This window comes from Electrophorus electricus, chromosome 23 (assembly GCF_013358815.1).
Source record: "Electrophorus electricus isolate fEleEle1 chromosome 23, fEleEle1.pri, whole genome shotgun sequence".
Lineage (NCBI taxonomy): Eukaryota > Metazoa > Chordata > Actinopteri > Gymnotiformes > Gymnotidae > Electrophorus > Electrophorus electricus.
The window spans coordinates 1,078,501-1,105,000 of NC_049557.1; the positions used below are offsets into that span (position 1 = coordinate 1,078,501).

General features: G+C 40.5%; 2 protein-coding genes across 4 annotated transcripts in view; one reads left to right on the plus strand and one right to left on the minus strand.

Moving 5' to 3' along the window:
* Positions 1 to 1,342: 1,342 nt before the first annotated feature.
* Positions 1,343 to 11,508, minus strand: plat (plasminogen activator, tissue). 3 transcript variants are annotated; one of them, XM_027022178.2, is made up of 15 exons: positions 11,368 to 11,508; positions 8,014 to 8,101; positions 7,854 to 7,896; positions 7,087 to 7,218; positions 5,496 to 5,606; positions 5,186 to 5,360; positions 5,007 to 5,098; positions 4,682 to 4,856; positions 3,752 to 3,837; positions 3,353 to 3,412; positions 3,051 to 3,255; positions 2,665 to 2,801; positions 2,120 to 2,260; positions 1,855 to 2,003; positions 1,343 to 1,741 (listed from the first exon to the last, which is right to left on the minus strand). In XM_027022178.2, exons 2-15 carry the CDS (start codon positions 8,074 to 8,076, stop codon positions 1,580 to 1,582), a joined length of 1,731 nt encoding a protein of 576 aa, XP_026877979.2. In that variant the 5' UTR covers positions 8,077 to 8,101; positions 11,368 to 11,508; the 3' UTR covers positions 1,343 to 1,579. The 3 variants fall into 3 exon arrangements, with proteins under 3 accessions (XP_026877979.2, XP_026877978.2, XP_026877981.2); XM_027022177.2 differs by having other exon boundaries at positions 11,364 to 11,508; XM_027022180.2 differs by lacking the exon at positions 11,368 to 11,508 and adding an exon at positions 10,986 to 11,086.
* A 5,965-nt stretch (positions 11,509 to 17,473) lies between these two features.
* The window catches only part of ikbkb (inhibitor of nuclear factor kappa B kinase subunit beta), a 20,779-nt gene continuing 11,752 nt past the window's right edge, over positions 17,474 to 26,500 (plus strand). The window contains 7 exon segments of the mRNA XM_035521869.1: positions 17,474 to 17,631; positions 19,613 to 19,707; positions 24,205 to 24,322; positions 24,731 to 24,800; positions 26,040 to 26,128; positions 26,277 to 26,366; positions 26,462 to 26,500. The exon segment at positions 26,462 to 26,500 is cut by the window's right edge and continues 86 nt beyond it. Of these exon segments, the coding sequence (XP_035377762.1) occupies positions 17,527 to 17,631; positions 19,613 to 19,707; positions 24,205 to 24,322; positions 24,731 to 24,800; positions 26,040 to 26,128; positions 26,277 to 26,366; positions 26,462 to 26,500 (606 nt within the window). The 5' untranslated portion in view covers positions 17,474 to 17,526.

Genomic DNA, 26,500 nt, shown 5'->3' on the forward strand with positions numbered 1-26,500 from the left:
GGTCAGCAAACAAGTTCCAGTACTTCAACAGACACCAGTACGTCCATGGACACAAATGCCATATGACTTCAGTCTACTGCATGAGTCCAGATGCCAGATGAATCTCAGCCCTTTGAAGTAGCTCTTTCATCTGAGACTTTTTGCTTGTCTTAAGAACACTGCTCTGGGATCCAGCTCTTTTAACACCAAGCACACATCCTCTTTCCTCACATAGTCCATGTTCTCGGCATTCAGCATATATCCACCGGTACTCGTGAAGCTGTCCAGAGTACTGCCAGTTGCTAATGAATTCAACATAACAAAGTTCTGCAGAGTTGCATGGTATTCTGGGAGTCCTCACATGTTCCTCTCCACTCTGCCTCTTCCTCTCTACCTCTGCCTCCCTTAGCCTAAGTCTGCGTTGGACACCAGATTATTTATTATAATATGCGTGCTTAATAAAGAAGGGTAGGACAGGCTCTATTTCATTAAAAAAAGTTTTATTCAAAAATTGAAAAAACAAAGTAAAAAAGCATACATCAACAAGCCATTCCATTTACGCAGGGTACAACATCATTAGCCACTACAGAAAAGTAGAGTAAAATTAGCCAAAATTAGGCCAATAATCATCTTGTCTAATGCTGCTGCAAGATTCCTAAAAATTTGAATCCATATAAAAAGTTGAATCCATATAAAAGGTTGAATCCATATAACCTGCCAGGTTAAAAATTGTGTCATATAAAACCCCTTAATCAACACAAATGCACCACAATTAGGTTCTCTCAACAGTATTAAGTGTGGCAGTCACAATTCTCTGAACATAGTTCACTACAAAGAACAAAGTGCATAATTTATATAAAATATTTATACAAATATAAAACAGAAGAAAAGTTGAAAATATTGAACAGACCAGAAAATGAAAACTATGAATGTTTTTTTTCTTCATCTCTGATCCAGCAGATTTTTAATGTTTTAAAAAATGTAACAAAATGAATCAGACTGGAAGTGCTTAGGTCATTCTGGATAAGTAACTAAAAACAAATACTCATATGCTCTGAAACAAATCACTCCACCCATACAGAATACCTGTATATGAATTATTATTATTATTATTATTATTAAGATATGTTAACCTAATAAATATTAAAATATGAAAATGCTGTGTATCACTCTGCACTAATGCATCACACTCCGATTGTGCTTAACAAACACTGAGTATGCATGGCAAGGTCAGAGGTCGTGATTAAAGGCTGAATTATTCTATTTTCTGAGAACAAAGGCCAATTTGGTGCTGTAAAGTGCGGTGGTTATATGACACTAGTTCAGACTGAGCCTCTAAATTTTAACTGTCACCAACTGCAAATGGGGAGTTTCAAACTGGGAGGCACTGAGGCATTTTGCGTAGCACCATGGCTCTGCGCTCTCCTCCAGGGATCTTCTCCTCCAGGGATCTTCTAGCACCCACGTTACACCTCCGTGGAATCAATTAGCACCCTGTGTTTGTTGTCTGATACCCATCTGTGCAGCTGTGTTATTGTCTGTGGCATGGAGTGAATTCCGGCTCCACCCCCCTTAGCCCATGGGCTCGCAGAGTCGCTCCTTAGCTCAGCCTCATTTTTCTGGAAACCCAGGTGATGTATTTGGTGACGCGGGTGTACACGCCTGGCGTATCTTCCTTCCCACAGCCATCGCCCCAACTGATCACACCCACCAGGGTCATCCTGCCACCTTTTTCACACACCAGAGGGCCACCTGAGTCCCCCTATCAAACAAGAACGATATTAGAAAGAGCACAGTTAACATGAACACAACACAACCGCACTCGTATCACACACGCAGCACATGGCTGCATTAGAAGGGGGCCAGCTTAGCTACCTTGCAGGCATCGTCCAGGCCACGCGTGTCTCCAGCACATAGCATATTCGCTGTAATGGTGCGTCCAGACAGCTTCTCTGGTACACAGCGCTCCTGAGGCCACAGGCGCACATAGCCACGCTTGACCCGCTCCGAATAGAATGGAGAGACTGGGAACAAACAGAGGCACCTCGTCACATGCAAAATGTCTGCCAATGCAGCCTCCTTTTCTGTTGATCTTACGAAAGGCTTCGAGGGCATGGTTCAGCAAGAGCAGGCCCCTTACACTCTTCCCGCTTGCCGTAGCCTGAGATCTCACACTCCATCCAGTCTGGAAGAACCAGACCAGGTTCCGGTAAGCAGGCAGGCAGCACCTCTGGAGAATTCACAGCGCATATGCCATTCTCACTCTTCAGCCTTAACAGGGCTATGGGAAAATAGTACATTTAGCATTCAAAATTAGGATTCAAAGTATGATTTGAAATGATATAAGAGTACAGTTATAGATATTATAATGTTACTTTTCTACATCTGCCTTTTCTTTTGAAAACATACTTTTATAACAAAGTCTGAACAAGGATGGTCATCTTTTTGTGTCTTCACCTAAAGCATTTCCACATTCACTGCAAGCCTTCAGTAAATGTGTTACAATAATATTTGTTTATAAAAGGCTGTCACACTTTTATTAAAATGTAAAAGCCTTCACGTTCCAAGCCATATTTCACATTATATTAACTGGTGCAGATTCAGAATTTCTCATTTTTTAAGCTAGGTGCAAAAGAACTTGTTCACAGCTCTAGCACCCAGTGGTACACGTTAGCGTAGGCTCACCGATGTCATTGTCAAAATCTTCATGACTGTACTGTTCATGGGTCCAGTATTTCTCCACATCAAAGATCTGCTCACTGCTGGAGTTCTGGAGCCTGAAGGTTCGGCCAAGGACCACTCTCAGACGCTCAGCAGTAAACCTAATTCCATAAACACGGGACAGCTGTTACAGCACTATCCATTAGTCTGTATGGCCCCAAGTTTGATGGGTTTTATCCTTGCAGTTAGAAATATTCTTAAATTCTTTGGATTATTTGGTTGAGTACAGTTTATCAACATTTTGAACAGCTTTCTTCGTATAATTTCACATAAATTCAGGCTGCATTTCCATATACTTTTACGCTACTTATATAATTACGCTACTTATATAGTCCGTTCTGGCTACTTACTGCTCATTGAAGCAGTGGGCCGCAGAGAGAACCCAGCAGGAGTCTATCAGGACGCCTCCACACAGGAAGCTGTGGGACTTGGAGCGCGGAAAGTACACAGTGACTGCAGCTTGCCAGGGCTGATCTTTGATGTCACTAAACTGACCACCCCAGATCCTGAACGTGGGCAGAGCACTGAGACTTTCAGAACGCTGACCACACGAACCTGAAAGAGAGACAGGAAGACAGAGAGAGCAACACATCAGTTCAAATCTAGAGATACAGGATATTAGTCAGAATTTCTTCCCTCTGTCTTGTCTCACCTCGGCTGGTGGTGGTCATTGGGGCTCTTGGCCCAAGGGTGGTGATTGTGGGTCTCCTCGCTGAGGAAAAAAAGCATACTTGGTTAGAAACACACATAACACTGTCTGTATCACTAATAAACACACACATACAGCCCAGTGTTACAGCAGAATCCAAACAAAACTCCTTAGCCTGCATATTTGTTTTAGCTTTACACCCAAAAACCCACATCTGTTTAGTTAGTCTGAGAGGATATTAACAATACTGAAACTCCCACTCCAATTTCATATTGTCATCATTAAATTACGGAGTGTGTAATATGACCTCTGGCTGTCATTTAATAGCTTGACTCATAAAAAGCAGACTGACCAGTGGACCATAACATTGTATCAATCTGGAAAGAAATGGGATGAACTTACAGCATTTGGTGATATTACAGAGTTCCCATGTCAGTTGGGAACCTTTATAAATATGACACCAAGGACCTAGATCACCATCTGGGTTCCTGAAAGGAAAAGGGAAACATTAGTTTTATGTGTGTTTGTGTGTGTGTGTGTGTGTGTTTCACATTAGATTGGGAAAATCAAGTGCTTTGAACGATGGTCATTGGTGCTAGACTATCTGGAGCCAGTACGAAGCAGAAAGAGAAGACTGCAGCTGGCAAAAGACTGCACCAATCAGAGCAGTGGAAAAAACATCAATGATCAAATGAATCCAGATTTCTATTGCAACATAATAATGGGAGAGTCAGAACTTGGTACAAGCAGCATGAATCGATGAGTCCTTCCTGTCAACTGTTCAGGCTGATGGAGGTGTTGGGAATGTTTTCTGGCCACAGCCGTTTGCCCTGTAGCCGAAGAACACTTTCAGCAGGACAATGCACCATGTCATAAGGGTCATATAGTTCCAGGAACATGAATATGAACTTTTCCTTGCTTCCCTGGCCTTCACAGTCCCCAGACCCTGATCCTACGCAGTATCTCTGGGACGAGGTACAGCAGGCTATTCAGAGCTTGTCAGTACCTCCATCTAATTTGCAGCAACTGTGAGAAGCTATCATGTCCACATGATCTGAGATTCCTGCAGAATGATTTCAACTCCTAGTCTATGCCATGACAAATTGCCGCGAATCTGAAGGCCAACGGAGGTCCAACACACTCTAAAAAAGTGGCCGTTCGGTGTATGTGAGTGTGATTTTCCTATAAATGTATAACCAAAGCTTCTGCTTGAAAGTATCTCAGCTTGTGTGGTTATTCTTGTGAGGAGCAAATGTCTTTACTACCAACATAAAACAACCCCACAAACCTGGACGTGTGTGTGTGTGTGTGTGTATGTGTTTGTGTGATTACCTGCAGAAGTTGTGGCTTCCAAGACCCAGCTCTCTGGCATTGGGCCTCCAGGCTGTGTACATCTTGCGAGAGACAGCAGCTGAGTCCCACGGCAAACACTTCATACCGCTCTTACTGACAGCCTGCGTCCCTCTGTAGGTCTGACCTGATCTTTGCACACACTCGGAAGCAGGAGCTAACGGAGAGACAACACAGTGTAATTCTATAGCTGTGTAATTCTATATAATTCTATAGCTGTGATTATACAGTGAGCAGTTAAACTGGCAGAGAGTCTCTGCTGGAATGGCATGCATAAAGATTGTATGTATTGGTATATATGTCTCACCTGTTGCACAGCTTGGCACAGAACAGAACTCCCATGCAATTTCTGACTTTTTATAAACATAGCACCATGGCTTGGAGTCCCCGTCTGGATTCCTAAACAAACACAGGAAGCATCAGCAACAGCAGTGATGTGTTGTAATGTTGTACTGTGTCCATGCACCTATGTAGCCGGGTGTGTACCTGCAGTAGTTGTGATTTCCCAGCCCCAGGGTGCCAGCTTCCACCTTCCTGGTGGTGAATTTTTTCCCTCTCAAGGATGTTGAGTTCCAGTTTATGCACTCTGCGCCTGAGCTGGAGATACTCCAGGTCCCACGGTAATTAGACCCCTGCCCAGTCACGCACTTCTCATTCAAATCTAAGTGGAAAATAGGTAACAGGTAGGTGTGGGCTGAGAAACATTAAAATATAAGGGTATCAATTCAGGGACTGAATGTAATTGTGTGCATGTGTGTGCAAGTGTGTGCGCGTGCATGTGTGCACGTGTACTCACTAATCTCACACTGCTGTCCAGTAAATCCTGGTGGACACTGGCAGATGAAGTCTTTGGAGTACACTGCCTCCTTGCATGTACCTCCATTGTAACACCTCGACATATGACATGCTACAGAGCATGAGATTAGGAGAAAGGTGAAGAGAGAGATGGGGGAAAATCAGACTTGAATGATATATTTTGTATCCACAGACATCTTGTCTCTGTCTGAATCTGAGCTGCAGTGGCTGCACACAGTGAACCAAACACACCACTGTGCACGGGAGGAAAGAGGTCAGATCACCTCCTACTGTCTGTATTCAAAACGGAGGTTAACATTTTGCCCTAATCGTGATTTGGTTTGAAGAACTCATTTATAACTAGAATTATAATATTGATAATAAACATCTTTTGACAAGGGTGATTTTTTTTTGTCTCTTTTTACTACTGGGGGGCTTGCACCCCCTCACATCCTCCTTCAGTTTGGGCCCTGTCTTAAGGAGCAATGTAGTCCATTTATTCAGGGTATTTGAGGTTAAACCACAGGGTGGAGTTTCTGATTTGATTCATGTGTGTGAACATGTTTGACATCATTCGGTGTCGTAAAAATAGGTAGGGCTCCAAAATATTTGTATCTGGCCCAAACCTCACACCCACTGTAATGGACACAAGCACTTACATATGCAGTTAATATTGGTAAGTAGGCTGATAAAAGTAACAAAAAGCATGACACATGCAGCATGACTCTATTTATGCATGCCAATATAAACCACTGCAGTTAGAAAAGAGACAATAAACCTTTAAATTTCAGTTTACTTTTAGAAGTGACTTTAGCATTACACTTACTTGTAATCTGAATTTTTCAATTTAAGAGATTTTTAAGAGCAGCCACTCAGTAATTAGATTATTAACTCAGATTATTACTGGCGTCAAAATGTTATTTTGCCCTAATAAAACTGTTTTATGTTTAAGTCGATCAAACTTTAGGTTGCAGCAGTGTTTCACTAACACATACAGCTTTTAGTATGTTCATTTCTATCCAGTTGGATTTATATAAATTCTGTAAATGTTCATACTCCAATGGGATGTTGCAGTGTCAATCTCAGGAAGGGAATCTGGATTCTTAAAACCAGGGCATGTCTGTGTTTTTATATTTAACTCATGAAGGTCTTGTTACTATGCTCATGTGCTGAATTAGGTATGTTGCTAACAGGGAAAACATTAAAATCAGCAGTGAAATGGTGCATCGGGATTGGATATTTTATTATAATATGAACGTATGAGAACTAATTAACATGCTAACTGTTTTTTTCTGAAGTTCCTCTCTAATTGCCTCAATGAAAGGCCTTTCAATAAAAAGTATTTTGGTAATATTTTGGTAATAAATAAGACGAATCTGTACTAAATCACATAAATTACTAAATTTCTACTATCCTGCAGTCCCTACTAGACTTTCATTACATTTTTAGTCTCCTCTACCAGAGTGCATTCTGAATGCAATCTTTCCATCTATACTCTTTTTACACTTTTTTAATATGCAATTATAGGGTTCTGGGGAAAACCATTTTAAAAAATCAGATTGTTGCAGTGTGTGTTTGAGTGGGAGACTCACTAGTGACAGGTATGTAGTGGCAGCGTGTTCCTCTGAAGGAACAGCGACAATACTCGACTCTCTGGCCTCTCCAGCGCAGCCAGGTGTCCCCTGTTTCTCTGGCGGCAGGCGAGTCTGTGTCTACACATTGGTCTGACACACACACCAGTACACATACACAAGGACAGACAGTCACAGAGAGAAGACAGTCAAAAGAAATCAAACCCACAAAACCACAATGATGCGACAGCGGCCTTTGACAAAGACTCCGTTTGTTTCTAATTACGCAGACCGAGACAATGACAGTAACAGATGTCTGTGGATGGGAGAAAGATGAAGACATAGAATTGAGTCGAGCAAAGGGGGAGGCAGCCTGAGAAACACAGGAGCAAATAAAAACATAAAGCACAAAGTTTGTTGCGTCTGGGTCTGAGCTAGTTGAACTGAACTGGGTAGACTGAGCTGGGAGGATGTCACTAAAAAGCTATTTTCACTGGCAAGCGGCTGTGGTGTTTCTCTTTACTGGACACACTTGGAGTACAGTTTAAGGTAGTTTGTCTCCACCTAGTGGTCACGATGATAAACCCAGTTTCAATGGACTATTCACACAAAGTGAATACCACTTGCAGCTGCAGCAATGCAGAAGAAATCCAGTCTCATTGAATGAAGGTGTTGTTATAAGGTGCGATGTAAGAATGAATTGTAAATGTTGAGATTTGTTTGCCATCTCAGTTCAGTCAGATCAGGAGTTGAGAGATTAAATTGCAAAAGGTCCTAGTGTGACAAACCTCGGTAGTTACGTGTTCCTCGCCTCTCCCTGTGAAGCAGGCCCTGAGAATGAGACATAGATACATGTTATCATGTTTGCCCTTTTAATGTTATTATTTAAAAGGCTTATTTTAAGACTCTGTGTGACGCATATTTCTGAGCACGTCCACACTGCCTTACCGTGTCAGCTGCAGCGCAACCTAGCGCAAGCAACAACAGCAATATTCTTGGTATTGCACTCATGATACCAGTCAGGCTTCCAGGTGAACTGACAAAAACAAAAACAAAACAACCTTTTACAAAAGATCAACACATGTTTTTGCAGTTGGTGTGTGTGTGTGTGTGTGTGTGTGTGTGTGTGTGTACGTGCATGCCAGTTTTGGGGTATTTCTAGATTTGATTTATAAGTGGCCAATTTTCTTGACTATGAGCATTCATCCATTAAATCGTTTTCTGACTCTTGCTTGTTTGCATTTGAATCAGATCCACACCTAATCTAAATGAGCACACATCAAAATTGTTTAGCCTAACCCCTCTTCATCTCCATCTGATCCTCAGTGCTGCCAAATATGATAAAAGAACCATTAAACAATAATTACAGTAAGCTGCATGCTTACTATCCATTAAACATCCCCAAACATATTTAAAAGCAGTGGAGAACGGCACAGCTCCAGAGTTGAGAGTAAAGATGCGGAGCAGTGGGACACCTCAGCCTGACATTCATGAGTGCCGTAAAGAAATCAGGTCAAGAGAATGACTCAGTTAAGAAAATAAAAGACATCCAAGTGGTGACCACATCTGGGAGACACATGTCCATGTGTTATACACACACACACACACACACATACACACACACAGACACACACACACCATTCCACACTTGGAGTCCATTTGTGGTATCTTTTACAGTACAAATGGAATCATACAAGCATAACCTGTGTCTTATAGCAAATGAATGTGTGTGTGTGTGTGTGTGTGTGTGTGTGTGTGTGTGTGTGTGTGTGTGTGTGTGTGTGTGTGTGTGTGCATGCATATTGGTGCATGTGCATGTGTGCGTGCATGCTTGTGTGTGTGTGTGTGTGTGTGTGTGTGTGTGTGTGTGTGTGTGTGTGTGTGTGTGTCTGAGTGTGAGGGTGGATATATGTCTGGTTAGTGTGATTGCTGGACATGTGATAATGAGCAGCAGAGTTCTGGCTTACTGAGTGGGTGGGTGCTTACACAGCAGAGAAGGCACATAACTAATCTCACTCCAGCAGCCCTGGCCATGTACAAGGCGTCTGACCACCATGCTAAATGCCAGCCCCTTTCAAATGGCCTCAGCTGCTGCACGAAACAGCCGTTCCGTGTAATGTTAAACTCTTAAAGTGCTAAAGTGCTATTCCTTTTCTCCTTATGCCTCTCCACTGGAAACATTGATAAGTTGAGGCTTTTTCCTATGTGCCTTCTGCCAGAGGCGTGGAGACCATGGGTGCCACACAGCGTTTTTGCAGTCTCTAAGACAACACTCTTCTTAACTGAGACCGATGTCATTCCTCGGATCTACTGGAGCCACTTCTTCAGCTTGGGGGTGACAACCCCAAGTTTCCCTTCCACCCCTGGGACAAGCTCGGTGTTAAGTGTTCACCTTCCATATCCCCATACTCTCTCTGTACATATTTAGCTCATATTACTGTGCATTAATTTCATAGTTTGCATATTAATTAATTTTACAACCATGTAGATCACGGATGCGTGATTCACATAAGGGTGCACATGGTAAACATATACAAACTACCATCCTGTGACATTTTCTGTAAATGAAAAGGATGTGGGACTCAAGGGCAGCATGCTCTGCAGGAAACATATGCTAACATCTGACATGAGGGTGGAAGCACCCACACCCACCCACACACACACACACACACACACACACACAGCATAAGCTTTAAATACAGTAGAATTATTAACTATAAACCAAACAAGGGAATGAGTTGTCTTTTAACCAGAAATCACCTCGTTGCTAGGTAACCTCACACCTTTTGGTTCCATTCTTCCTCTCATGCTCATTCAGACAGAGAAAAGAGTGACCATGAAACTATGACACACAGGCATACAATGCTTGCAAGCACTGCATGTATTTCCTGTTTAAAGCTTCGGTCATTATCTAAGGATAGCTCACAATAATGCATGCTGTATGTGTGCACAAGGCTGGTCTTTACTGGGGCTCCATAAGCAGAACACTGACTACATTGTACACAGTGTGCAACAGGGAAAGGAGGAGCAAGCTAGAGACAAAAAGGAGGCATCAGTGAATAGTGATGAAGGTGTAGAAATGTGTAAGGCAGGAGAGCTGACTCATCTGGCAGAGTCATGAGAGGACCCACACAAACAATGTATTACTTTGCCCTACTTTGAAGGCTTACGTCAACTCCATTTATTCCATAATGAAAAAAACGCTAACATGAACTTAAACACACACACACACACACACACACACACACACACACACACACCTCAGATATACACACCCACGCAACCCCCCCCCCCCCCCCCCCCACACACACACACACACAAACACACTTCTTTTTTGCATGTTGCTATTTCTTAAGGAATTTGTCTTGGACACTGGCTTTTGGACTTCAGTTTGTGAAATCCCAGTTTGGGTGGTTGAGTAATCTCAGAGGTAAGACTTGGGTTTTCTAAAGGCAACATGCATTAATGGCATCAACTAGAATGACAATGTAGTGGGGATGTGATTTGAAGGAGACGAGCCAAACACCTGCAATCACTCACTCAAGTGGGAGTGAGTCTATTAACAACAGACAAGGGCAGGGGTTTAGAACATGCCACACATGTGCTGACTAGGGCAAGCAAGCTTTTAGATCACACTACACACTACTACATTTATAACACACTAATACACACACACGGAGGCTGATGTGCGCGTCACGCTGCCGACGCTGAACAATAGCTAAAATAACAAAGGCTGGTGTCTAGTAAAAAAACACATTCATAAAGAGAGAAAGGACAGAAGGCAGGCTGAGAATCCCTGAGACAGCCAATCAACTAAGTGAACACTATGAACTACTCAAAGTAATTTAGGCAAAGTCTATTTGAAAATCAGTTACGTTCCCCCATATCTATCATGAACACGAATATCATTCAATCCATACCTCCATCAGCTGTAGTTTAAATTGCAAGCAGAGTCGGCTAGCAGCGGGGCAGACAATGACGAAAAGGATTTTCTCCCTCGGCTGGCTATTAAAGAACGCAGTTTTACAGAACAGCTCACCGTTATCTTTGCAGACCTGCTGCTTGTACACACATGTAAGCAAACGGTATCGCAGCTTCGCGGTGGCTGATAACGTACGCTCTGGTATCAATACCTTTACGCTGTAAAAATCACAAGCGCCGACAGCACCTTTGTAAATAATAAAATAATAAACTAAACTAAAATAGTACAGTCGTTAATGATCTGCAGTACACGATAAATGAAGTCACATACACAAGATTAAGGAACGTGAGGAAGGTCAACTTTAGGGACTCCTTACCTACCAGCTGCGCTTTTGCGTCCTTCCGCGGCAAATGGATGAAATTCCACAGGTACGCGCTTGCAGAACTTCTTCGTATCTCTGGGTTCTTACCACGAACCTCAGATTATTTATCTGAGTCTCTGTCCTGATCGGAAAGGGAGGACGTAAATACCCTACAGCGCCGATGATGATATGTCCTGGGCGGAGTTGGAAACTGTCCCGGGGGCCCTTGGTTCCGGTCAGGTTTCCTGAATCAAATAGGTCCGATAGAAGTGATGTATTATCGTAGTACGGTTTTAAGTTGTATAGTTTGATTAAAATACCTCAATTAAAATAAGCAAATAAATAAGAACATATTTGTAGATATGAATTTGTGGCGTCACTGGCTCAGCAATACCTGCTACGATTTCTTTTATCCATGTCAAAATACCGTCACATTTTATCTTGCTTGGTCTTGCTCTGTTAGACGGGTTCTACGAAGAGGGGAGCAAGTAGAAGTGATCCTAAATCGCAGTGCTTTTAAAAAGCAAAAAAACAAAGGAAAGGAAAGTTGATTTGGATTTCTGTTCCGCATCAGGCATTAAACCCCCAGTGCACTTAGTGGCTTTGTGTGTGTGTGTGTGTGTGTGTGTGTGTGTGTGTGTGTGTGTGTGTGTGTGTGTGTGTGTGAGGGATGGGGGTTATTGTGGGTGTGAGTGAGGGATGGGAGTTATTGTGTGTGTGTGTGTGTGTGTGTGTGTGTGTGTGTGTGTGTGTGTGTGTGTGTGTGTGTGTGTGTGTGAGGGATGGGTGTTATTGTGGGTGAGTATGGGTGTGTGTGTTTGTGTGGCTAATTGATGCTGAACATTATGTGCTGCACCACATCACGGAGTAGAATCACATTTTCTTTCCATGCCTAAACTCTCTAAAAACCCAGTCAGGAAAGGATAAATGTGTCTCTCCAAAGGTTATTCTTAGTCAGCTGGCACTGGAGGCAATGGGACTTCACTTTGGGGTCTCATTTGGTCTGGGTGTGGAGTTAATGAGTGCTGTCTCCAAACAGAGGTCGCAGCCTCCCATGTGTGTGACATTAAAGAGCAGCTTCAATCCAGCAGGACTATTGTTAAACATCAGAATTGTTTTAAAGAGTACTTAACACTGCTGATCCAGGTAGTTTTTATATGTGCCATAATATATCCCCCTTACTGACTCAAAGTTACTCTCCATTTTAATTAATTAACTAATTAAGGCAAGATACTAAGAGCACATTTTCTGACACTGATTCATTGGCTAACAGTTTCTGCCACCATGTTATCACTGCAGGGATGGGACCATAGTGCTCTGGAGATTTATATTCCATAAATGCATGTTAGCAGTAACTTCTCACTCTGCTGGAATGTTTTTAGCCTCTCAAGGGTTAGTTAAGCTGCTCAAAGAATACGTATCATTACTGTATAAGTGGATGACTCCCATTGTGGCCAAATAGAAATTCAATCAAAAATCTTTTGAAAGCTTTTCTGGCTCTTATGTATATCTCTGGTATATATTGTAATGTTATCCAATTGTACTTCTCTGTTCTTACTGCTTGTAGCTGGAAGGGATAAATACAGAAATTTAATTTCCAACAAGTAATCAGGGTGCTTTCAGTATGGAAGACTAGGCCTGATATGCCAGACATTTAATGCATATTGATGTAATTTTAAAGTAAAAAAATACATTGAGAAACCATTAATTTATTTTTTAAATAAATTATATGAACCAATGAATGAGATATGAAAGACTACTCAAAGGAAAAAAAGCATTACATGAAAAGATCAACATGACATATAAAATGTGATTGGCCTGCCAAGTAAAGACTTATATTGCGTAATATATTACATTACCTAAATATACCCTTACAATATTGTGTATACAGAATGACCATGTCAGTGTGCAGTGACTCAAGCCAGTTTGCATTTTGTACAATGTTACACACTGGCAATTCCACCATATGAACGCACGGTGCACACCCTAACAGGAAACTGCGGCATAAACACAGTCGAAGTGGTTAGCGGCAGTTTAGCTGAACACCACTTCAGGATCACCGTCATTCGCAGATCAAGCAATACGCAAAGGTCTAGCACAGGGCTGATTTTTCTGTTCTTCACCGTCGTGCTGCATGAGTGACCAAATGCACATCTCAAATGTGGAAAGTACCAAATTGTGTTGTGTGGTGCATTTCATAGCCTCTGATCAAGATTTATTTGTTTACTGTTTATCCATTCACCAAATGGAAAATTCAAAGAGGTCATTACGAAGGCCAATGTAATAGCCACAAAGACACACGTCAGAAAAACCTGCATAGTTTACATTAGCCTACTTGTTAGGCAATATTTAACTGTCTTTGAGAAATGACGTTACTGCCTGACAGCTAAATTATTTTTATTTTCAAATTGGGAGTCATCTCCCTAAAAAAGAAAGAGAAAGCCTCTTTTGCTGTTATAAAATTGTTATAACTGAGAATCAGTTTTCTTTAGAAAGTCAAACTGAATTTTAAAAAAAAAGACCCTACATAATCTGATTTTATGATTATTGTAATAATCGAACAATATGACTATAAAAATTCAAGTGCAAAAGGTCGTGTTTACCTGGGAACAGAATCGCAGGATGCCCTACTCAGACCAGACTGGAAATGATGATAGACAATCATTGAGTAATGATAATGAAATTAAAACATTTTCACTGGACCTTTGAGCAAGATATGAACCCAGAGCATCAGAAAGAAACCTTGAGAGGAACCAAGACTCAAAGTGGGGGGGGGGGGGATCCTCCTCTGGCCAACCATGAGCACTTCATTAGCAACAGTATAAACAATAAGGAGCAGAATAAATAGAGAGAGAGAGAGAAAAATTATAATATGAAAAATTAAGAAATAAGCAATCAATGTCTAGTCCGGTTTTAAAGAAGTCCTAGTCTGCTTTCAACAGTGTGTGTGTGTCCAAAAACCCATCCTGTACCAGAACGTCCATCAATCGCAATAAAGAAGTAGTTGGCTGGGGTGGAGGTGTGTTGGGCTACAGCAGGCAGCAAATTTGTGTCCACACATAGGGTGTGACCTCAGGAAAAACGCATTTGTCCACCTCATAAGGAAATGGCCGCATGGGCAGAACAGTGCCTGCTGAGTGATGAGGAAAGGAACTGAAGCTTATGAATCTGTCAATGTATATATCAACTACTTCCACACATTCATACCTTAGTGATTTCCTCTTCTATCTGATATTGTTCCTTGTATTGTGAGGATTTGTACATTACGCATTTGATGATCAACGCTATAAGTTTGATCATCAGAATTAACGTCATCTAACAACAAAGTCTAGTTAAGCATTTTAAAACTGTCAGTCTTCTTGTCTGGTTAATAATTTAAAATGAGAAAAAGAGTTAAAACTCACCACATGCATTTCACTGCCGGTCCTGGTTAAAATATAATTATTTTTTATTGGGACATGTTTTAAAGTTATAAATGGTACAGAATAAAATAGAATAAAATAGAATTTAAAAATTGCTTTTAAAAGGCCTATAAGCCTGAAGATTTCTGTTATTCACTCCCTCGTCCCACATCATATTTTATGTGTTCTTTGTATCATTCTTTACCATTCCATAAAAAAATTGCTCAACATCTAAATAACAAAATCATGCACAGGCAGTACTATTTTATGGCTATCAACCAGGCTGCCATGCTACTGTTCTCTGAAGATATTAGTAGATGCTACAGTCAGTCGGGTAAACATTACTGATTACAACTCAGGTCCCAAATTATTTTAAAAATGTATAACTTATTATACACATATGAACCTGTTAGATATAAGCACTTATTATTTGGATCTCATCAGACAGTAGCATAATGACAAATTACTTGATCAGCAATGTAATTCAGAATACATAGTTTTTTTATTGTAAGTGAATAAAATCCACATAAGCCTATTTATTTTACAACAGTGATTAATTATGCATGCAATGATCCAATATATATAACCTAAACACCACATCTAACACATTATGATACTTGTTTAAAGCCACAGTAGGTAACTCGAATAACGTTTTGTCATGTTTACTAAAACTGTCACTATGTCCTGGCAGTAGTACATGAGACAATCTGTGAAAACACAGTGATTGGCTCCACCTCATCCTCCCAATGCACGAATCCACCATGCCAGAATCAAACAAGCAACCAGAGACAGGAGGCATGTCTGGCTGTCAATCACTGCATGTGCAGGCGCATACTCTGACGGTGCATTTACATTGGCCCGGCACAACGACAGACGTGCATGAATGCATCCTCTTCAGCTGTCCGCTGAAGATTAATACTTTTCAAAACCCACAGGAGACACTATCAATCCCTGCAACTTTTCTCCAGGCTTTATTTGCTTTGATCTGAGTCCATATAATTTGGCAGGGATGGATCAGAAGGGGCAGAGAATCCTGATATTGCAATAGTATGTATTTCCCTCCATGCTACACAGAAACGTTTGAAAATGGAATGGCTTCGAACATAGCTACTAATCATGCATACTGTAAACATGTCCTGACTGGACAGACACATAACGTCTATAAAGTTCACCCATCATGTGCTGTGCCATTTTTGCATTTTCATTGGCATTCATCACATTTTCATCGCATTTTCGCATCCGTCAAAGGTGCTTGATGGGGCCGACACATCGTTAGCCTATATTCTGCTCACTTGGTAGTTTAGTTAATGTTATGAAGTGCAGTCAAATTACTCAGCTCACTTAATAGTTTTTTGTTTGTTTGTTTGTTTTAAAATTAACCACAAAACTAAGATGGGAATGGTTACATTACCACTCCATAGCACTTTTCTCATTTTTCTCTGTTGTAGTCAGACTAATATTATAACATTAGATTATTTCCAATTCTTAGGCCACTGGTTAGCATTTTATTTAAATGTTACTGATATCAAAATCAAACCAAAATGTATTTATGTAGTGCTTTTTACAACAGATGTTATCACAAAGCAGCTTAAAAATGTCTAAGTCCAAGAAAATATCTGAGAATTGCCCAGGCAGCCGTATTGACTTCTGTAATTTATGAAGCCCGCCTGCTGCCACAGCTAAAGGTTTTCATAAGTCGTTTATTTAGCAGTATCCCTGACAGCTTCTGTTATCAAGCAAACATCTATTACGTAATAAGGTAGCCGAACAGATATTGCCGCGGTGCGGGGATTTAGGGGCGGGACAGGAACGCCTCGGAGAGGAAGGGGGAGGGGTCTGATAGTTCATAGTTTCATGTCCGCTGTCTTCTAAACCTTACAGACTGCCGCTTTAATAAGCCAGTGAGTTGTCGCAAATCGAGAACAGCTGTAGTTTTTAAAATGTACCTATCCTTTACACTACATATGCCTATTGACTGAAAATATGCTTGTCACGGCCTGCTGTATCGTAGCCTAGAACCTGAGCACTGCCGTGGGTGCACTTCAAGAGTTACGGGAAGTGACTTTTCACTTATCACAGCAAACGTTTCAGGAAGTGGTGCAGTCGTGGATAAACATCGCTCATGTGTAATGTCTTCTCTAACACTTTAGTGATATTTTAAAAAACAGTATGCTGATTAAATGAAAAGGGTAATGCCTTGAGAATATAATATCCTAGTCATATGCGTGTAAAAAGATTGCCGTGAAGAGAAAGCGATTCAATTTAAAAGGTAAAGTGCCCACTTTACTGCTTTGTTGGCATTTCAGAAAGTCTATATCGAGAAACTTCAGATGACTAACTAACCTAAGAGTAGACACACTATATATATATATATATATATATATATATATATATATATTATATATATATATATATATATATATATATATATATATATATATAAAATTTATTTATTTTTTATTATTTTTTTTTACGGATCCGTTGAACCATAAACGAAAGTGACGAATAACATTAAAAAATATATACGCTTAAACAAAAACCCTTTTAAGATCCCCGTGGACGTCCAGTGACGTTCACAGAAATAAAAGGACAGCTTGCGCCATAGGAAAATAACACAAATCTAGCCTGATGTTTAGCCCAGTGTTTGTGTTTATGGTTGATTGTTTGTTTTTGTTGTTGTTGTTGTTTTACACGTAACCAGTTGATGGCAGTTCTTTATATTTCTGTCGACTTATTTCCAGACCCTTAGTGCGTCCGGAACTTGAAAGCCGCTCACTATGAGCCGCGCTCCTCCTATGCAGCCCCAAAACTGTGGCCCATGGGAACTAAAGGAGAGACTCGGAACTGGGGGATTTGGGAATGTTACCCGGTGGCAGAACAAGGTGTGCATTACTTTGTTTGTTTGCTTGGTTTTTGCACATACAAAAACAGAAAATGGCATTAGATATCTACTTCTAACCTTAGCTTTCTTGGTGAAGCTTTTGATTAAGCCAAAAAATCTAGTCTGGGCTAACTTGGGCAATGTACACAAAACAGCATGTAATATCAGTGTTTTGCATCCCCCTTATTTGAAAAGGCGCTGGTTAGGCTCGACCAATGAATTTACAGTTTGTGCGATCTTTTGAATGGCAAGATGCTTATGATAAAAACTACACTTTATAAAAACCGCCCACCTCACACATACGCTCATCACTCACTTTAGCTAAGAGGCCACCCTGTATTACAGGTGCAGTTTATAGGTGTTCAGTTATAGACTGGCTATCATTTGGCATGCACAGTTGATCAACTACATTAATTTATTTTGTCACTGGTGAGATTTTGATCTCAGGACCATGGCTGTGATAACTGTCTTACAGGTTTGAGGAAAAGTGAATGTTAATGAACACACTGAATGTTAATGAACACATCCTGAGCTAGGCAGAAACTTCTAAACACATCTGATGCTCGGCAAGAGATCTGTCTATTTGTATTATTTGGACACGCCTGGATTGAGACTGGTCTGCTACCAAATACTGTCCAGCTAAACGTAATCATGTTGTCAGAAACTGGCCTCTGATGAAAAATTAATGGATCGATAACACAAACTCATGCAACGTATTTACTGCAAATGTTTTCAATTAAAGTGAGTATGAGATGTGAAGGTGTGTAGCTCAACTCAGCTTACTTAGTTACTCAGTTGTTTAATTATAGTTTTGTGTCCTAGTTTATCGTAAATGTAGCAACCCACCCCACCTGTTTAACTCCCCTTCACATTCCCACTATTGAATCTCTACAATATACAATATAAAATGAGATCTAGTATTTTACCCCATTATTCTAGGAAACGGACATCCGCACCCATACAGTCTGATACCCATATTACAAAAGTCAGATCCATGGAGTACAATGAGAGCTAGAAATAGCAAGGTACAGGATGCGTGAAAAAATGAACATCCAGTGGCACACTCTTCCTCAGATGTGTCAGCCAGTGATGATACTGCGTCCAGTGAGGGCGTTGGAGAAAATATCTCAGAAGTGGGATCACACGAGCTATGTTGAACAAATGGGCTTTTCATGGTGACCTTGAGTCCAAGTTGTCAAGCAGATTACAGATCCCATTCACCCTCAGGTAGTTAATCAAAACAACAGAATTAATCAGGCAACAGAATTAATTTCTCTCAGAATTTCTTAGAATCTTTTGATTCATAATGCCTCATGTGGGCAATTACAAAAGATACAAAAGGGCAGTTAGCATGGCATAGGGCAATGTAATGTAAGTTTCTGTCAAACTCCTAGAATTATAATCATTCATTATGCATCTATCACTTTGAAGATATAACAGTTTCTGGCTAATTAAATATATATAGAAAAGATATGCAGTTGGTATTCAATTGAATTGATTTTCCAATACAAAGATTAAGGTGCACTATATTTCTCCTTTGTTATTCCATAATTAGTCCTTGTATGATTATGAGAAAATTAGTCATTTCTGCAATAAAACAATTTTTTTATTTGTTTCTTTTGGAAAATGACCAAACAGCAAATGGCTACAGAATTGTCATGTAAACAGGTAAAGCAAACATGTCAGATTGAGTAAAAAAGTCAAGCCATCCCTACGAGTCTCACAGTAATGGAATTTTGCAGTTCATAATATTTGGTTACATGTCCACTCATAAAATGTATTTCCTGAGTCAGCAATGGATGTCCTTTGTCATCTTGGTCAAGGCCTCAGAATGAGTTGTAACAACTATAATCACTGTACTCCAATTGTACTCAGAATATATGAACCATAATATTTTTCAATGGTTCTTGTATACTTGGTAAAAAGTTTATATCCTTATGTTCTCTTATGTGCTCTGCATGTGTGCTTACTTGCTTCCGCAGGACACCAGTGACCAGATAGCTATAAAGCAGTGCCGTCAGGAGCTGAGCTCCAAAAATAAGGAGAGATGGTGTTTGGAGATCCAGATAATGAAGAGGTCAGAACTTGTTTACTCTTTCTCATATCAGCCTTATTGCCATACACCAGCCACAAGCAGTTTAGAAGCAATAGCACCATTGGAAACCACAGAAGGATAAAATTACACATAACATTGCTCTTTAAGTTGGTGACAGTATCTTGTGGATCCTAGTAAGTTGCAGCAGGTATTGAATTTGGCACCATTTTGGCCTGCAAGTTATTTCAGGCCTTAACATTTAAATATTGGGGACCAATCTCCCAATGCTTTGTGACAGTCTTTGGAGGAAGATGTGATGATATAGTGTACAGGCACAGTTCGTCTTTTTCCGTTCCTTGGTCACTTAAGGCCGAAGGCCAAACTTTAAACCTATCTCATGTTTTCCTATGTTTACTACAGCTCTATGAGTTCCGCAGAGCCCAAACGTCCATTGTTGTGCAGCTATTTATACATGTGTTTTAGGAGTGGAGCCTAAAGAGACAAAGACGAGGATATTTATGACACTGAAAATATAGTAAAAAAAAAAGAGGAGCAGATTTATAACAATAAAAAGTATGGTAAAACCAAACCCAGAAAAGCTGGTTGGAAAGTTTGGAAAAACACTCCTATATAAGCCTGTAACCAGGATCAACATTATAGCAAGGTCACTTCTTTAGAAAAGCAACCTACTTCATAAGTAATAAACCACCCTAGAGAAAATATATAGGCCGAATACATTACTGTTTAATTGCCCTTGTCTTTTACTATGTTGTCCATGATGTTTACTACATTCTTCAAATTCTTTTAACTCCTTCAACTTTTGAACAAGGAACACAAAAAAAATGCGGGCCCATCTATATGTATACATTTTATTAATTCCCCTTCAGTCCAATTGTCCAGGTTAGATTATTTGGTTTTATTTAGTTAATTCTTTCACTTCAATAAATCAAAGGCTTAATTATTTAACTTTATCTTTGCTTGATTGCTTAACATTGTTTTTTAGATATCACTAGTGGTTATGGTCTGTGTGTGTGTAAGAAAGCAGTTTTTATAGTTCTAGCATAGCAAACTGGGTTTGTGATTGCTTTCTTGGTAAATTGAGTAGGTTTTTACCATTTACAGTGGTGTATGTCAGTTTGTGTGTTTGCATGTATATGTGGTAGTGAAGAGAGAGAGTCATTGGGTAAGAGGTATTTTGTACTTTGTACTTAAGGTCACAATTTACCCCCAGACTTGGTTTAAGCCACAAACCTAAAGTCTACTCCCACTCTCCAAATGCAAGCATAGAGCCAAGCCACAAAACTCACACACAGTCTCACACACTATTTTTGAATAAGCCAGAGCTATTCCCTAGCACACAAACACTCACTTTAGATACATACATTTTTAGGTCCACTCCCAAAGTGGTTATTTTATAAGAAAAACACAAACATGTTTCTTTTATGTAAAGGTAAAACACTCATCCAAACAGTCCTGAGCTGGAAAAAAACCAGGTCCCTCAGGAAAAATAAAAATTAATTTATTGTTATTCAATAAAAAATACCAGGCTGGCTTCACACCTCCCCAATGAGATTAAAGTTAATTTAAATATAGGCATTTATTTGGTCTAATGAACCATGGAAAACAAGAAGCAAGCTAACATTCAGAATTGCATACAAACGAGACATTAAAATAATTCAAAACAACCAAACAATAAATAGGTTATAAATGTAATTGAATATGTAAATGTAAATAACCAAAAAACAATTATTTGACTGTGTAGAAAAGAACTTTCAGTTGTGGTCATGACACCTGATGTATTCATACTTTACTGACAGGGTAATAACAGGTCTGGGATGCGGACTGCTCTCTGCGTCAGACGTCTCTATGGGGGAGTCATCTCAAACCATTTTTGAGATAACCTCAAACCAGGCATTCTTACTCATAATCCTTGTTAAAATACACAGTTTGTAATGACGTGTGGTAGTATTACTGTGGTGAATTAAACCTTTGGGGAAAACTGAGAAAGTACCTCAAACATGAACAAGGTGAATAGTTCACCTCTTTCTGTGGTACTGGACATTATCTCTCTACAGATTATATTATTTGTTAGTTTTGACTGGAAGTGCGAATGGAAAAGAGAGGTTAAGTATTTAAGCAAACTGAGTTTGGCTGCACTTACATTGTTAACAAATTGCGCCCTCACCCCGACATTAACTGGCCCAACCGTGCGAGTGATTTACTCTGCTGCTGTCCTGATCTTGCGTTTTAGTTGCTCCGGGAGTTCAGGTTGAACCCAGGATATATAAGCTGATGACATGTTGAGCATGCATGAGGTTGAAAAGAGTTAAACATCATTTAATGAATGCTCATCAGATGCCTAACTATGGTTAATTCAGTAATTATTTCAGAGGTGTGCTCTTTGTCATACACTATGAGGGATTTAGTTGTACTGATGATAACTTTGGTAGGCTTTGTTCTTGCTGAATATTCCCATTACAGGGCAGGGTTGGAACACATTTGTGTATTCCGTTTTATGGGAAGTTGATCTAAGGCCGTGTGTGTGTGTGTGTGTGTGTGTGTGTGAAAATCAAAGTGAAATTTATATAGCTCTTTTTACACAAAACAGTTTTAATATATCAGTGTCCAGTCTCCCAGTAACCAAGCCAAAGGCGACAGTGGCAAAAACTGCCTAAGGGCAGAAGGAAGAAACTTTGAGAGGAACCAAGCCTCAAAGAGGGAGCCCATCCTTTTCTGGTTGACACCGGCCACCACAAAATAGGAACAAAATAACCAATAAAGAACCAAATAAGTAACAACAACAAACAATATAAGTCTATTCTGGGTTCCTAAAAGTCCTAGTTTAGTTTCCATGAGAGTAATTGTGTCCAATTAGATTTAGCTATGGTAGTATAGCTAAATGGAAAGCGCCAGAAGGAAACGCGAGCGTGAGGGCACCCTGGAACATCAGCACTCTGCCACTCTCAGTCAACAAACTTGAGTGACAAAAGAGAGAAGAAGTGACAGCATCATAAAACCCAATGTCTGTGGACCTCTAGATCTACACCTTTACCTAAGATGAGAGGTATTTAACAAAATTCTTGTGTAACGGTGAGCGGTAAGGAGGTGGATGCATGTGCGGAGAAGAGCGAGATTTGTTACGGGCTAATCCAAAATCAGTGTCGCTATAACTGTCCAGGATCATACAGCCAATATGGAGATTATGAGAATACATGACAAAACAAAAACACACAAAGGCAAACAGGGGAAGCAGGCTATAACAAAGGCTGAGAAACAGGAAGGTTAGAATAAACATTCAAAGTAAGAGACACAGATTACAAATTTACAGGCTTGTAAAAACATCAAATATATTCAAACATTCAATATATTCCACACAGTCGCATGCAATTCAAATACAATGAACCTAACAATGAACAGCCAATACACAGGGAACAGGACACGGTTCAAATGCATGAAATTAACAAGACTAGAAACAAGGGACAGGTGTGGAAACTCAAACAAAGGGTGGAGAAAACGAAACTACGGAATGGAACTAAAATACACAAGACAGAGAAAACATGGCACATGGAAGCTGGGAGGAACTAACCGTGACAGCTTGACTAAACAAATAGGTGTGCAACTTAGCCTTAAATATTGAGACTGTCTGAACCCTGAACATTGACAGGAAGATTATTCCATATCTTATATTAAAACCTGGGGTAGAGTTACTTATTCTAGGTACTAATAAAAATGTAAAAAGTGTATTTTGATCGAAGCATACGTGGTGAATGATAATAGACCATGAGTTCGCTACAGTACTGTGGAGTAAATATTTGCTAAGGTGCTGTGGCGTAAGACATTTATTGCTTTGTAGAGCATTAGAAATATTTTATAATCGGTATGAAATTTTACTGGGAGCCAATGCAGTGTAGCTAGTATAGATTTAATATGATCAAACTTTCTGTTTGTAGTAAGAACTCTGCTGTATTTTGAACCAACTGGAGCTTGTTTAGGTACTTGCTGTACAGCCAGATAGTGAGGCATTACCGCAGTCCAATCTGAAAGTGTTAAACGCATGGGCTAGCTTTCTGTGTCGTGTCATGATGGTATTTCTAAATGTTGTGATCTATAGTATGAAATTTTGCACTGAGATCAAGCAATATAAGCAGTTATGGCCATGATTGGAAGCCTGATGCAAGTATAAGATTAGCTACAAGATACAGTTTTCTTCTAGGATCTAAGAAAGAAAGGGAAGGTTTGAAATCGGCCTATAGTTTGATAGCCAACATTGGTCAGGGCTAGCTTTCTGGATTAATGGTTTTATAATTGCTAGTTTGAGTAAAATAGGTACAGAGCCAATGTGAGGAAGGGAGGCAACCATGATGTTTTCATTCATCACGAGTCAATGATCTAATGGTTAATAGTCCTAGCTTTTGATAAGAGCTGCTGGCATTGTTCCGTACATCAGTTACTTTAATACTTATCAGGTGTGTGTGACGTCCAAGTGTGATAGTTACGTGCACTCAAAATTACATATAAATTGATGCATTCCCTTGTCAGGTTGAATCATGTCAATGTGGTGGCAGCAAGGGAGGTACCTGAGGAACTGCAGAAATTAGCCACTAATGACCTGCCGCTGCTGGCCATGGAGTACTGTCAAGGGGGAGACATCCGCAAGGTACCGCAATGTGAAATGCATGTGAAGTTTTTGTGGCGTGACGTATGTGCGTGTGTGCATGTGCTTGTGTGAGTGTGTGTGCGTGCGTGTGTGTGTGTGTGTGTGAGTGTGTGTGCGTGCGTGTGTGTGTGTGTGCGTGTGTGCATGTGCTTGTGTGAGTGTGTGTGCGTGCGTGTGTGCGTGTGTGCATGTGCTTGTGTGAGTGTGTGCGCGTGTGTGTGTGTGTGTGTGTGTGTGTGTGTGTGCGTGTGTGCATGTGCTTGTGTGAGTGTGTGTGCGTGCGTGTGTGTGTGTGTGCGTGTGTGCATGTGCTTGTGTGAGTGTGTGTGCGTGCGTGTGTGTGCGTGTGTGTGTGTGTGTGTGTGTGAGACTAATCATATGTGTTATCTCTGTTTTCTGCATGGGAAGTATCTCAACCTGCTGGAGAACTGCTGTGGAATGAGAGAAGGCTCTGTTCTGATCCTGCTGAGAGATATATGTGGGTTAACACACACACACACACACACACACACTCACACACACATACGAACACGCACACACACATACAAACACGCACGCACACACACATACAAACACACGCACACACACATACAAACACGCACACACACACACATACAAACACACACACACACATACAAACACGCACACACACATACACACGCACACACACACATACACATATACACACACGCGCACACACACACACACACTTACTCATGCATGATCTGCTTTGCTGCTAGCATCCTGGAGAAACTGATTACTTCAAAAAGGATGCAGCTTAAGGGTGTGGCATATGACTCCATTTACTGTCAGTTCAGTCCACACATGCACATGAACACACACACACAACTCAACACTCTTCCGCTAGGTTGAGTGAATGGCTTATCCATTATGAGTATGACATCAGAGTTGTGGCCACTGTTAATTGTTAATTTACCCCCCCCCCCCCCCGACTCACACACGCACACACACACGCACACACACACACCCCCATATATACAGACCCCCACATTCATGCACAAACCCCAGACAAACAGTGCACGCACACAGACAAACAGTGCAATACAGAATAATGTGCCTTGAGGGGTATTACATTCTGCACATCAGACATGTTGTGCATGGTATAGTAGCACACCGTACCTTATATTAGTCATCTCTTATGACCTCACATCTCATGTTGTTTCCTTCCCTCCTAATCATGAAGTGTGAACAAACTGATGTGTGGCTGGTTCCACTGAATTTGTGTGAGCAGATTTCGGGAAATTAAACAATAGCTTAATGGACATTCTATTTTATATTTCAATAATGTAATCAGGTTGCCATGGTTTTAAAAGGAAGTCAGAACTTTTATGGGCTTGTGTGGCTCCACCACTATCAGAAAGCTTCTATAAAATAAATCTACTATGACGTATAAATGACAAAAGTGTTATTCCAGCACTGGCCACGTAACGGTTTTGTTTCCATTACCAAATCAGATCATTTAGGTGAACCTCATGTTCAGTGAGATAACAGGGTTGATGTCATGCATTATTGCAACCACATCGAGCACATTAAGAAAATGAACCACTCAAGTAAACATTTTGATAAATGTCAACCTCGAAAAGAAGGTTTTGCTCTTAATGGGTTTCCTGTTGAAAGATGAAGCCATTTTATTAACCGTTCTTGTTTGGGAGGTTTGTCCCTGTACAGATGAGTCATTAAATGACTTCCTTTTTAGCCTCTGCACTCACTTACCTCCATAAGAAGAAGATCATACACAGGGATCTTAAACCAGAGAACATTGTGCTCCAGCAGGGAGAGAAACGGGTGAGTGCATGGAGGGGTGTGTTTGTATGCTCTTAGTTGCCCCCATCCCTACCTTTGTCAAACATTCTGTGCATTTACTGGACTGCATAATATTTTATAGGTTCAGTTGATTCTTTTCTCTAACTACGGAAATTTCCTGCACTTCTAGTTGATACATAAGATCATTGATTTGGGCTATGCTAAGGAGCTGGACCAGAGCAGCCTCTGCACATCTTTTGTAGGGACCCTGCAATATCTGGTGGGTCCAGTGTATCTTTCCCCTACATCTGACCTTGTCTTAGTTTTTGATAACAGGTTCGACCTTCTCACTACCCACTTCTGTCTCATGCTCAGGCTCCGGAGCTGTTGGAGCAGCAGAAGTATACAGTGACA

Coding starts and splice junctions, on each gene's coding strand:
- plat (XM_027022178.2), bottom strand. CDS start 8,076: ATGAGTGCAATACCAAGAATATTGCTGTTGTTGCTTGCGCTAGGTTGC. Junction 7,219..7,853: donor AGGAACACGTAACTACCGAG/GTTTGTCACACT, acceptor TGTGTGTGTCAG/ACCAATGTGTAGACACAGAC. Junction 3,256..3,352: donor AATGACCACCACCAGCCGAG/GTGAGACAAGAC, acceptor TCTCTCTTTCAG/GTTCGTGTGGTCAGCGTTCT.